Genomic DNA, 12,937 nt, shown 5'->3' with positions numbered 1-12,937 from the left:
AGCACAACATTGCGTGGTAATGAACAAGGGCTGCGGAAAAACAGGAAAAAAAGAGAATCGAAGCATTTGAGATGTGGTGCTGCAGAAGAATATTGTAAATTAGGTGGACTAATAACATAAGGAATGATGAAATTCCCCAGAGAATCGGAAAAATAAATATGGAAAACAATGACAAGAAGAAGCGAGATGATTGGAGGATATCTGTTAAGACATCAGGGAATGGTTCTATGGTACTAGAGGGAGCTGTAGAGGGTAAAAAGTGCAGTGGAAGACAGAAGTTGGAATACATCCAGCAAATAACTGAGGATGTAGGTTTCAGCTAGCACTCTGAGATAAAAAGGTTATCACAAGAGAGGAATTCGTGGGGGGCGGCATCGAACTTGCCGGCCAGTCAGATGACTGATAGTTGAAGGGGAAAGAAAAAGAGAGACAAAGAATGTGGCTGTTTTGTAAGTCTTGTTGATGGTAAACTGGGGATATTCCCATATGGTTTCAGTCTTTCTGACGTATACCACGAGATGTATACAAGCACAGTTTTTCGGGATTGCAATGTGTATCGATGTTCTGATCTCTCGGAGCGCAGTATATTTCATAGAAGCTTGCTTCTTTTTAGGGTGTCTTCCAATTCACATTTTCTGTAGAGTTTAAAGGTTTCGTTAGTGTACAGGACTTCAGTCTCCGTAAGTGTGTTATAATAACGGGTTTTAACGTGTATGGTCACGCAATTTGTTGTAGGCGTAGATTTGATTGTAAGCTATTTTAAGTTTTTGCATACGAATTTTCTGTGCCATTTTCTCTCTACCTGTTGTTTCATGCAGTTCGCCTAAATACTTTAAGTAGGGAACTCTCTGCTTGGTATTCACTAACTTTGTAATCGAGGTTCTCCTGGACTATTTGGAGAAGATATGCTGACAGAATTTTGTTTGTAATTTTCAGAAGATAAGTTACTTGATAGTTATTTAAATCCGTTTTGTCGTTTTTTGTGCAGAGGATCAATCAGAGCACATTTCCAGTCTTCGGGACATATTATAACTGCCACACCTCTGTCATAGTTTGCGTAAGTTTTTTGAATAAATTTGGTGTAAAATTTTTCAGCAATTTTACGAAGGTACCTTCTTCTCTGAAGCTCTGATATTTTTGATGATATATCTGTGAATCACTTTTTGGAATGTGCTATGTATGCAGTAGGGTGTAAGTGGAGATTTCCTTAGGTGATTTTTTATTTAAAGAATCGCTATTCTTGCTACTGCCAGTTTGCATTCAGTATCCTCACTGTCTCGTCGGTTACCGGTTATTTTGCTGCCCAAGAATCAAAATTCATCTACTACTTTTAGTGTCTCATTTCCCTAGTTTGTCACATCACCTGCTTCAATTTGACTTTATTCCATCATTCTGATCCTACTTTTGTTTGATGGTCATCGTACAGCATTTGTTTAAGATACTGCCCATTCTGTTCAAGTACTATGTAGTAGTAGTAGTAGCTTTATTTACAAGATTAGACCAATTTAAAATAAGGTAATTCGTTTACACATGTATTTACATACTTCTAGTTAGAGACAATCATTAGATTTACTCCTGCTGTACAATACTTTTTTTACAGATAACTTATTAAATAATGTAATGCCACATTGTTCACACACATCTCACTATCAGTCACTGCACACACTACACGCACATTGTTTCATAGCACTTCACTCACTACACACACACACAAACACACACACACACTGGTGATCTCTGGGCCATATTCTGTACTGCAACTTCTCATTTGCTATCCTGAAAAACTGAAAAAACTGAGTCCTCCATAATGAGTGAGATGTTGAGCTCAGAAAGTGGAAGAGGTGTTAGTACTGTGCTATGCACAGCTTGGGGGTAAGCATTTCTAGAAAGGAAAAAAACATAAAATGAAGATGTTGTGTGGAATGTTGAATGTTATATAATCATTGTTATTATTATTTATTTGCATGACATTTTTCTATCAAACCCCCTACTCTGTTTTATCTAAGTAATCATGCAATGTATAAAATGTATTGTATAACATATACTTTTTAGCTGCCTTTTTAAATAAGTCTATTTTTGCAATTTCTTTAATTTCTTTTGGTAATTAATTGTACAGTTTTATTCCTTGGTAGAAAATGCTGTTTTGAGTTTTATGTTTATTTTTTCTGGGTAATTGTAAGTTCAGTCTAGCTCTTGTTGCTAGCTCATGGAAAGAGCTGTTTGTGCAGTACTTACCAATGTTATTTTTGATGTGTACAACTAACTGGTAAATGTATTCACAGGGAGCAGTAAAAATGCCCATTGTTTTGAACAGATCTTAACAATGGGATCGACTAGTATTTTTGGTTATTATTCTTATGGCTTTTTGCTGGCGTTTGAAAATTGTGTTCATATTTTGGGCGTTTGTTCCCCCAAAAATTAATGCAATAGTTAAGAATTGAGTGTACATATGAATAATATGTAACTAAAAGACACTGCATGTTACACGCTGATGATAGGATTCTCAGTACATAACATGCTAATGACATTCTGTTTGCAAGTATGTTTGTGTGTTCACACCACTTCAACTGATAATCAATATTCATTACTAGAAATTTTGCATTTGTTACACAGTCTATAGAGGTGCCATATACACTTAATTTAACATTGTCATTTTTCCTCTTCAAACTGAAATTCATGGCGTTAGTTTTCTTTAAGTTCAATGTCACTTTATTGATTATTGACCAATCATAAACTTCCTTGAGAGTTTCATTCGCTTTCTCAGCAGGGAGTTCTCTTGTTTTGTCAGTTACCATAATAATGCTGTCATTAGCGAAGAGATTTTTTTTTCACCATGACTAACACTACTGCGAAAGTCACTGATATATATCTGGAGTAGTATTGGTCCTAATATGCTATCTTGTGGAACCCCTATATTAATGTATTTTGGTTCCGATAAGTGTTTTACTAAATGTTTGGATCTATTTCAAGTATATGTTATCGCTACTCTTTGTACCCTGTCTACTAGGTATGATCGAAACTAATCATTAGCTACCCCTCTTATTCCTAATCCTTCTAATTTATTTAATAGAATCTTGTGGTCAGCTGTATGAAAGGCCTTAGAAAGATCCAAAAATATGCCTGTGACACATTAATCTTTATCAAGAGCGTCAAGTACAACTTTTGCGATTTCTACTATGGCTGAGTCCGTGTTTTTGCCACTTCGGAAACCAAACTGTGATTCGCTTAAACGATTGTATTTATTCAGGTAAATCCTCCAAGCTTTTTGCTCTCTGACATTTACAACGTCATTGCCAAAACTTAAGAAGTTTTTCTTCGTCTTGCTGAACTGTAATTCCCATTCCAAATATATCTATGGATTCCTTTACTGCTTCATCAATGTTAGGATCGAATATCATCGAAGTCGTGCTTCAAACCAGTCTCAGTCCCTTCTGAATTACGAGTTCTCTTTAATGGTTATGAACTCTTGCATTCCGTCCCATAAATATCGCCTCTATACTAGCAATAGTGTGGACACGATCTTTTCGTGTTCATCTTCCTTTAGACTGTTATATCCTTGCGGTGAGCGGCAGTGATCCGGAGCCACGTTATTGTGTCGGACAGGGCTTCATGGTGGCGCTGTTTTACTGCTTCCTGAACTCGGAGGTGCAGACGGCGGTGCGGCACCGGCTGGACAGCTGGCAGACAGCTCGCTCGCTGCGGACGCGGGGGCGGGACTCACGGAGGCGGCACCGCAGCAGCAGCGGCGGCCGCCCCAGCAAAGATTGGTCGCCGCGGTCGCGCACCGAGAGCCTCAGGTGCGCAGCGGCGGCTGGGGCGGAGAAGGAGGCGGCGCGGCCGCTCTGCCGGCAAGTCTAGTGACCCCTGGTCGTAAAGCTCGCATACACACACGCGCACACGCACTCTATGCACACTAAGGTGGCCCTTTTCTGTAGGTACTTTTCCGAAAGATAAAATTTTCCGCTTCGCACCGTCTTGTTCTGGCAAACAAATATAGAACTTACGTAATTTCGTTCAGTCGGACTCCTAATATGTCACCCGCAAAGTAGTTGAAGTACGAACATAATATACTCGAAGGTTAATTTCGAACAGAAGTGTTATACTCTTCCCAAACTCCTCCACTCCCTTTTTAATTCCGAGAAAAAATTAAGGGATAGTTTTTCAGGCCACTCAGCCACCATATTTTGCAAACATTCCTGAGAAAAAAAACTAAAAACATTTTTTACAACTATTACTTAATTGAAACATGATGAACACAAACAGAAATTAAGTTTTTCTCTGAGATTAGATTTGGTGTCAGCTGAGCACTTTTAGATCCTGCAAAATAAATTGTTTTTCGTTGTTTCTAAAAAGCATGGTTTCGCAGCAATATCTACATATACAAAAATTGATCTATGTGTGTATGTGTCTATGAATGTGTATTCCACAGCTCCTCCTAAAACAGTCGATAGATTCCATCCATATTAGGTAGACAAGCTACTTATTGTGTGGAAAGAAGCAGTTTTGGGGTAAGTCCCAGCTAGCTCCCACAAGTGTGGTGTTGTGGGTCAAAAAGCGTTACTAACCTCTGACATCTACACTGCCCTGTATGACTGGCGTGTCATGCAGGTACTATCAGAATAAATACTAGGGGGTCTACGTGCAGAGTGACATAGATGAGCAGAGAGAGGAGGAGAAGGAAATGATTATGCAGAGCGGCAGGATGAGATGAGAAAAGGGGGACGAGGACATTGACAGTGTGAGTAAGAGATGGATAAAGAGGGGGAGATGGACAGGTACAGAGGGGGTTGGAGGCGATAGAGACAGGTACGAAGAAAAATATAGAGAGGACGATAGGAATAAATGGACAAGGAAAATGGGGAAGAGGTGATGAATTAAGAGTGGGGGGGGGGGAATAGTTGTACAAAGAGAGAGAGGAAGGAGCAGATGGGCAGATATGGGGCTGGGAAGAGAAGGAGATGTATGGAGAGAGGGATAGAAGATGTACACAGAGAGGAGGTGTTGATGGTGAACAGTGTTAGGGGCAGGAGAAGATGGTCAAAAGGAAAAGAGGAGGATTGGTATGAATGTTGTTGTTGTTGTTGTTGTCTTCAGTCCTGAGACTGGTTTGATGCAGCTCTCCATGCTTCTCTATCCTGTGCAAGCTTCCTCATCTCCCAGTACTTACTGCAACCTACATCCTTCTGAATCTGCTTAGTGTATTCATCTCTTGGTCTCCCTCTACCATTTCTACACTCCACGCTGCCCTAGAATGCTAAATTTGTGATCCCTTGATGCCTCAGAACATCTCCTACCAACCGGTCCCATCTTCTTGTCAAGTTGTGCCACAAACTCCTCTTCTCCCCAATTCTATTCAATACCTCCTCATTAGTTATGTGATCTACCCATCTAATCTTCAGCATTCTTCTGTAGCATCACATTTCGAAAGCTTCTATTCTCTTCTTGTCTAAAATATTTATCGTCCATGTTTCACTTCCATACATGGCTACACTCCATACAAATACTTTCAGAAACGACTTCCTGACACTTAAATCTGTACTCGATATTAACAAATTTCTCTTCTTCAGAAACGCTTTCCTTGCCATTGCCAGTCTACATTTTATATCCTCTACTTCTTTCACATCTGTCAACACCTGCTTTCTTTGGGATTGGAATTATTACATTCTTATTGATTGGCGACTCCATAGTGTCCTGTGCACTACGACCAGATAATGGGTATACTTGAAAGGAGAGACAGCATTGGTCGTATATTTTTGTTTACTATCGCAAAATCGATTTTCGGTCACTTAGTGACCATCTTCAGTGCTGTAATTTGTCCTCGAGCCATCCCTGCTTAGCCATTTTGCACCTCCTGTCTATCTCATTTTTTAGTCGTTTGTATTCCCTTTTGCCTGCTTCATTTACTGCATTTTTATATTTTCACCTTTCATCAATTAAATTCAATATTTCTTCTGTTACCCAAGGATTTCTATTAGCTCTCGTCTTTTTACCTACTTGATCCTATGCTGCCTTCACTACTTCATCCCTCCGAGTAACCCATTCTTCTTCTACTGTATTTCTTTCCCCATTCCTGTCAATTGTTCCCTTATGTTCTCCTTGAAACTCTGTACAACCTCTGGTTTAGTCAGTTTATCTAGGTCCCATCTCCTTAAATTCCCACCTTTTTGCAGTTTCTTCAGTTTTAATCTACAGTTCATAATCAATAGATTGAGGTCAGAGTCCACATCTGCCCCTGGAAATGTCTTACAATTTAAAACCTGGTTCAAAAATGGTTCAAATGGCTCCGAGTACTATGGGACTTAACATCTATGGTCATCAGTCCCCTAGAACTTAGAACTACTTAAACCTAACTAACCTAAGGACAGCACACAACACCCAGCCATCACGAGGCAGAGAAAATCCCTGACCCCGCCGGGAATCGAACCCGGGAACCCGGGCGTGGGAAGCGAGAACGCTACCGCACGACCACGAGATGCGGGCAAAACCTGGTTCCTAAATGTCTATCTTACCATTATATAATCTATCTGATACCTTCTAGTATCTCCAGGCTTCTTCCATGTATACAACCTTCTTTTATGATTCTTGAACCAAGTGTAAGCTATGATTAAGTTATGCTCTGTGCAAAATTCTACCAGACGGCTTCCTCTTTCATTTCTCTTCCCCAAACCATATTCACCCGCTATGTTTCCTTCTCTCCCTTTTCCTACTCTCGAATTCCAGTCACCCACGACTATTAAATTTTCGTCTCCCTTCACTACCTGAATAATTTCTATCTCATCATACATTTCATCAAATTCTTCATCATCTGCAGAGCTAGTTGGCATATTAACTTGTACTATTCTAGTAGGCATGGGCTTCGTGTCTATCTTGGCCACAATAATGCGTTCACTATGCTGTTGGTAGTAGCTTACCCGCACTCCTATTTTTTTATTAATTATTAAACCTACTCCTGCATTACCCCTATTTGATTTTGTATTTATAACCCTGTATTCACCTGACCGAAAGTCTTGTTCCTCCTGCCACCAAACTTCACTAATTCCCACTATATCTAACTTCAACCTATCCATTTCCCTTTTTAAATTTTCTAACCTACCTGCCCGATTAAGGGATCTGACATTCCACGCTCCGATCTGTACAACGCCAGTTTTCTTTCTCCTGATAACGACGTCCTCTTGAGTAGTCCCCGCCCGGAGATCCGAATGGGGTACTATTTTACCTCCGGAATATTTTACCCAAGAGGACGCAATCATCATTTAACCATACAGTAAAGCTTCATGCCCTCGGGCAAAATTACGGCTGTAGTTTCCCCTTGCTTTCAGCTTTTCGCTGTACCAGCACAGCAAGGCCGTTTTGGTTAGAGTTGCAAGGCCAAATCAGTCAATCATCCAAACTGTTGCCCCTGCAACTACTGAAAAGGCTGCTGCCCCTCTTCAGGAACCACACGTTTGTCTGGCCTCTCAACAGATACCCCTCCGTTGTGGTTGCACCTACAGTATGGCCATATTTATCGCTGAGGCACGCAAGCCTCCCCACCAATGGCAAGGTCCATGGTTCATGGGGGTAGGATATAGGGTTAAAAATAGATGGGTAGTGGGAGGGGAGGAAGATATGGGCAGAGGGAGGGGAGGTAGTGATGGGCCGAGGGAGGGGAGGAAGGGGTAGGAGGAGGAGGATGAGAGGGAGGTGGAGAAGGCCTGACAGAAGATATGGAGGGTATGAATAGATGGAAGAAGAGGAGGAGGTGACAGAGAGATGCAAAAGAAGATGGACAGAGAGTGGGCGAGGAGGAGATGGGTGGATATAGTGGGAGGAGACGAAGATGAATGCAGGAGGCGATGGACAGAGGGAGCGGCCTGTTAAGATGGGCAGAAAGGGGAGACGGAAAGATATACAGGGAAATGGAGACGGACAGAGGTGGGGGAAGAAGAGTTCAAAGAAAGACGGAAGAGATGGAGATGGACAGAAGGGAAACGGGGAGGTGTGCACAATATACGTGCTTTACGTGTCCACAGGCGAAGCCGCAGGTGAAGGACGAGTACAATGGTAAAATTCTCCCAGGTTTCCAGCCACATAAAGTGATTTCCTATCCTCTGCCTCTTCACCGAGTACTCCTCGGTCTTTATCCAGTGATGAGTAGCATGTGATTGCTGCTGCCATCCTTATGCAGTGGCGCTACCGAAATACCTTAAAAGACACTGCGCTGGTTACCACTGCTTTCATATGTGGTAGCGCCGCTATATGAAAACGGTAGCAGCAACCATGCGACAGTCACCACTTGACAACGAGCGAGGAGAACTCCATCCAAAGGTTGTAGCTTTTAAACTACCTGGGTCTGCTGAAATCCGTAGAGAATTCTGTTTAATTGCTTATCATCTTCATCTTTCCCAGGTAGTTATTATGTTGATATACTCTGATACGTCGTTCGCAAAGTCGTTCACAACTGCGATGTGGATTTTTTCAGCTCCATTTTGGTGATCAGGATCGTCCCTCCATGTCGAAATGCATTCGTCGAATTCGGTGCTCGCGGAAAATCTCCTGAGGAACGTTTTTTATCAGTTGTTTCAGAAGATGAGAACCAGTTGTTTATAAAGCAAGATGCAAAATGTATCTCTTCGGTTGATTTTTTGTTCTTCACTTACCTCTGCCTGCAGCATAACTTTAGCGACATTTGCTTTAACCACCCATGGAGCTTCATCGCTCTTAGAGCTGTACTGTACATAGTACAGTGTCTATTAAGGTATTGCGATAGGGCCGCTGCTTAAGGATGGCAGCAGCTATCACACGACAATCACCACTTGACAAAGACCGAGGAGCTTCATCATTAAATAAGGACCGAACCATATTATAGTGTCAGTAACGAACTACCAGATACCTTTGGAAATTTTTTTCGAACCATCCTTGCTATTATACGATAAATTGTCTGATAATTTATCGCTTTACCCTGGAATCTGAAATCTTGATAAGAAACCAGACTCGCGCGTTCATTTGGGCAAGAAAAGAATATTTTTACAGTATTCTTAACTACAATAGGTAAAAGAAATTGATCTTGAAATTACCAAAGCCTTTGCAATATTAAATTTTTGTTGCTGTCTTTCTACGTGACTCGCTTCTCTGATGCTTTTTATCTGGTGCGTTGAAGAGGATAATGATTTGTTATACCAATATCATGCTCTAAGTCTTCTACTACAGCCATTAATATGTAAATTTGAATCACTGATTTTGCATCGGCAAAAGCTTCGGAGAGATGGTGAACGAAAAAGTACAGAAGTGCCACCAGTTGCTGAAATTGTTGTTACTGCAGCAGTTATTGTTGTTACTGATGTTTGCTGAATGTTTGACAGACGACATTTCACTGTTGTCACTAGAAACACTGATATCCCTATTTTGTGTTGAATCTTCCGTTATGACTGCACCAGTTTTAAGTGTGGCAAAATGTTTCATTTCTTTATAAGTCCTTTTTATCCTGGCGGGTGTCACTGTATGTTTATAGTTCTTCAATCCACATCAATAACGGAACCGCGCTGTCCTTTCCAGCGTTAAAATTGTAAAATTTTTATCTTCTACATTTTTCGCGTCCCAGTGCAACAAAACAGTGACAGACTGCTACAAGATCTCTCACGGAGGTAGCAAGAGCATTCTCGCACATCGTACGGGATGTACATCGGCTAGTTACCGCTTGATGGTTCAGCTCGTCTTCCCTTAGTTGAGCCTAAACTGAAATACAGAGCGTCTATACTCTAACTACCTTTATTTAGAACAGGTTCAAAAAACGACATCCTTTGACGGCAAAATCTGCCTGACATGTTTTGGACACATTGTCAATCTCTCGTCAAATTTCTAGTTCTAAGTTTTAGAAATTACAAGCTTAATAGTCTTGCAGATGATGTAGCGTATAAAGCTTGTTTGTGCGTACCTTATCTTTGAAAATTCCCTAAAAACTAAAATCACATGGATTCAGCTTGGGGGACTAGGAGGCCAGTGAACTATTCTCTCATCAAAAAAAAAAAAAAAAAAACCGCAGAATACTATCCCAGAGGTATGGACGGCTTGTGCCGTTGCATTATCTTGCATGGAATAACCACAGGTATTTTCTCCAATTCTTAATTCTCGGAAACAGAGAATGTTGCAGAATATTGTTCACTTACTTGCAGCAACTGAAAAGTTACGATTTGATGGAAGAACGGTCCAATGATTCGAAATGCACTAACTGCACGCCACATTCTATTTTGCACATCATGTAACTAATGAGGATATTCAGAACTCCAATATTCCTTGTTTTGTGCAGTCACGTACCACTGTGAATGAACAGCGCCTTAACAGAAAAATAGGAGCACTTCAAAGTCAATCCCTCCATCACGCACAAACTGCAACATCTGTTTGCACTTCCGACATCGAGAAACAGTATGTGAGAAGCTCAAACGCAGCTCTGTGAAATAAAGCTACTGACGCTCCAGTTTGAGGACCTAAATGGCCCAACCATTTTCTGGGATTTACTCCCAAAGACACTCCTAACGGTCTAGTTTTTTCTCGTTTAAAAACTTGGTTTTTCTAGACATTTTCTATTGACATGAAACCGTTGTCTTGAGATTTCTTATTTACACTTTCAGATCAAAAGTATCCTGGCATCTATTAGCTGACGTGAAAATGGGGTGAGATGACCCTTCACCTTCATGGTAGTTCGAACTCTACAAGGGACTCATTCAAAATGTCTGTGAAGAAATCGTAGCCCATTCTTCCTCAAGAGCGAAAACCATGGAACGTAGTGCGACGTTGGACCCTGGAATCTGGAGCGAAGTTGAATAGTTCAAATGGCTCTGAGCACTATGAAACTTAACTTCTGAGGTCATCAGTCGCCTAGAACTTAGAACTAATTAAACCTAACTAACCTAAGGACATAACACACATCCATGCCCGAGGCAGGATTCGAACTTGCGACCGTAGCGGTCGCTCGGCTCCAGACTGTAGCGCCTAGAACCGCACGGCCTCTCCGGCCGGCCGAGCGAAGTTGACGTACTAACTCATCTCAAAACTATTTCATCGGTTTCAGGTCGCGATCTGGACAGGAAAGGCCATTTCAAGAATGTTTTGTACACAATGTGATTTATCACAAGCTGCTTTGTTGTACTGATACAATCAACATCGTCTTCGAACAGTTCCTCTACTCTATGCAGTACACAATGCAGTAACATTTGTTCGTATCCTTCCGCATTTATAATTTTCTTCAAAGTAATATTGGTACCATACCCTAATCATAAAAAAGTACTCCGAACCCTAACACCACCTCCTCTGTATTTTGCTGCGAGCACTGCATATGACGGTTGGTAGCGTTCTCCAGGCATTAGAAAACTCTTCATTCGGACTGCCACAGCGTATAGCGTCATTCATTATTCCACATCATTCGTTTCCAGTCATACACGGGCCAGTGGCGTCGCTCTTTACGCCAACTCAAGAGTTGCGTAACAAATACTACGGAAATGTGTGGTTTATGAATAGTTGCTCGATCATTGTACCCCATTAATTTCATTCTTATTAACTCTCTACTCACACGTTTTGTGGTAGCTGTACTGCTGCTAGCAGTTTCTAGCTCACGTGTGATTCCTTCTCCTCATATCAGGCGATTTTGAACTACTACCCTCTACAATGATTAGTACATGAAGTCTGCGTTGTATTATTTAGCTCGGATTTCCCCTTCACAGTCACACCAACAACAAGGGACTGATGACCCTGCAGTTTAATTTACCTTCCAAACCAATCAACCAACCAGTCACATCATCAACAGTCGAATTTGGCAGCTTTAGGATTGAAAGATCCCTGAGAGTTGTTACTCATATGGCATCCGATGGCTAGTTCAAGTCCAAAGTAACCGAGCCCTTCTGAACGACCAATTCTGCCGTTATTGCTTCTCAAGTGACAGGAAAATGCTCCCGTCCCCCTTTTTACTGGATTTTCCGTCTTGGTTTAAATTTCGCGTGAAAGAAAACTGTAATTCGTCGGTAATGAGCTCTACAATTTCTGCGAATGCCACATGGCATGCAGTAGGTGGCATCAGATGTCCAAGCATATCGTGTGGAAGACAAAAAACGAAGCACCACAAATTGGTCACAAACTGATATTCATGCATGGATCAACAACAAAAATGAAAGATTATAAACTGTAGCGGCCGATGGATGACTGTGTGATGCTACAGCTCAGTTTCAGACTGCAGCTTGCAAGGATAATAAACAGGGGCCATGTCGATACCAGGACATAAGGTCTCATCAAATTTCATTCCATGTACTCAGTCCGACCGTAACTACGTATGCCTCGCAAATAGGCTCATGAGTGACATACACAGATGTCAGCGCTTGAGAGAGAACGTGTAATTGGGCTGCAAGGAGTCACTTGAAATAATCGGTAAATCGGTCGACAGTTGAAAAGGAGAGACGATGCCTCTGTTCGACGATATTGGCCGGAATGGGTGAACCATGGCCGAACACAGCGTCAAGAAGGAGGCGGTCCACGTAGAGAGATGACACAACGTCAGGACAGAGAAATGGTCAGAGGCACTCAGAACTCCAGATTCATCATTATCATCAATCCGACGTACAACTGGTGCTTCAGTGACTACAAGGACCGTTCATAGCTGGTTCACAGAGAGGGTGTTCAGCTGACGGCGTCCCTTGCACCAACTATCATTGACCTCTGTACACTAACAAACCAGTTTGCAGTGGTGTCAGGCACGTTCGGCATGGAATCTCATTGACTGGAGTGGAACTGCCTCCAGTGATGAGGCCCGCTTCGAACTGAGCTCAGATGACGAGCAAAAACGTGTCTGAAGATGCCCCGGACGACGGTGGGATACCAACCTGACGCCGGTCGCGGTGGTCTAGCGGTTCTAGGCGCTCAGTCCGGAACCGCGAGACTGCTACGGTCGCAGGTTCGAATCCTGCCTCGGGCA

At 41.9% G+C, this 12,937-nt stretch overlaps 1 protein-coding gene across 1 annotated transcript in view; it reads left to right on the top strand.

The window, feature by feature from the left end:
• The window catches only part of LOC126252344 (diuretic hormone receptor-like), a 589,551-nt gene that overhangs the window by 563,125 nt on the left and 13,489 nt on the right, over positions 1-12,937 (top strand). The window contains exon 10 of the mRNA XM_049953233.1: positions 3,604-3,852. Within this exon, the coding sequence (XP_049809190.1) occupies positions 3,604-3,852 (249 nt within the window). The remainder of the gene's footprint in view (positions 1-3,603; positions 3,853-12,937) is intronic.

Source organism: Schistocerca nitens, chromosome 4 (genome assembly GCF_023898315.1).
Source record: "Schistocerca nitens isolate TAMUIC-IGC-003100 chromosome 4, iqSchNite1.1, whole genome shotgun sequence".
NCBI lineage: Eukaryota > Metazoa > Arthropoda > Insecta > Orthoptera > Acrididae > Schistocerca > Schistocerca nitens.
Note: the sequence above shows the minus strand (reverse complement) of the source record. Positions and strands in the feature narration are given on the sequence as shown.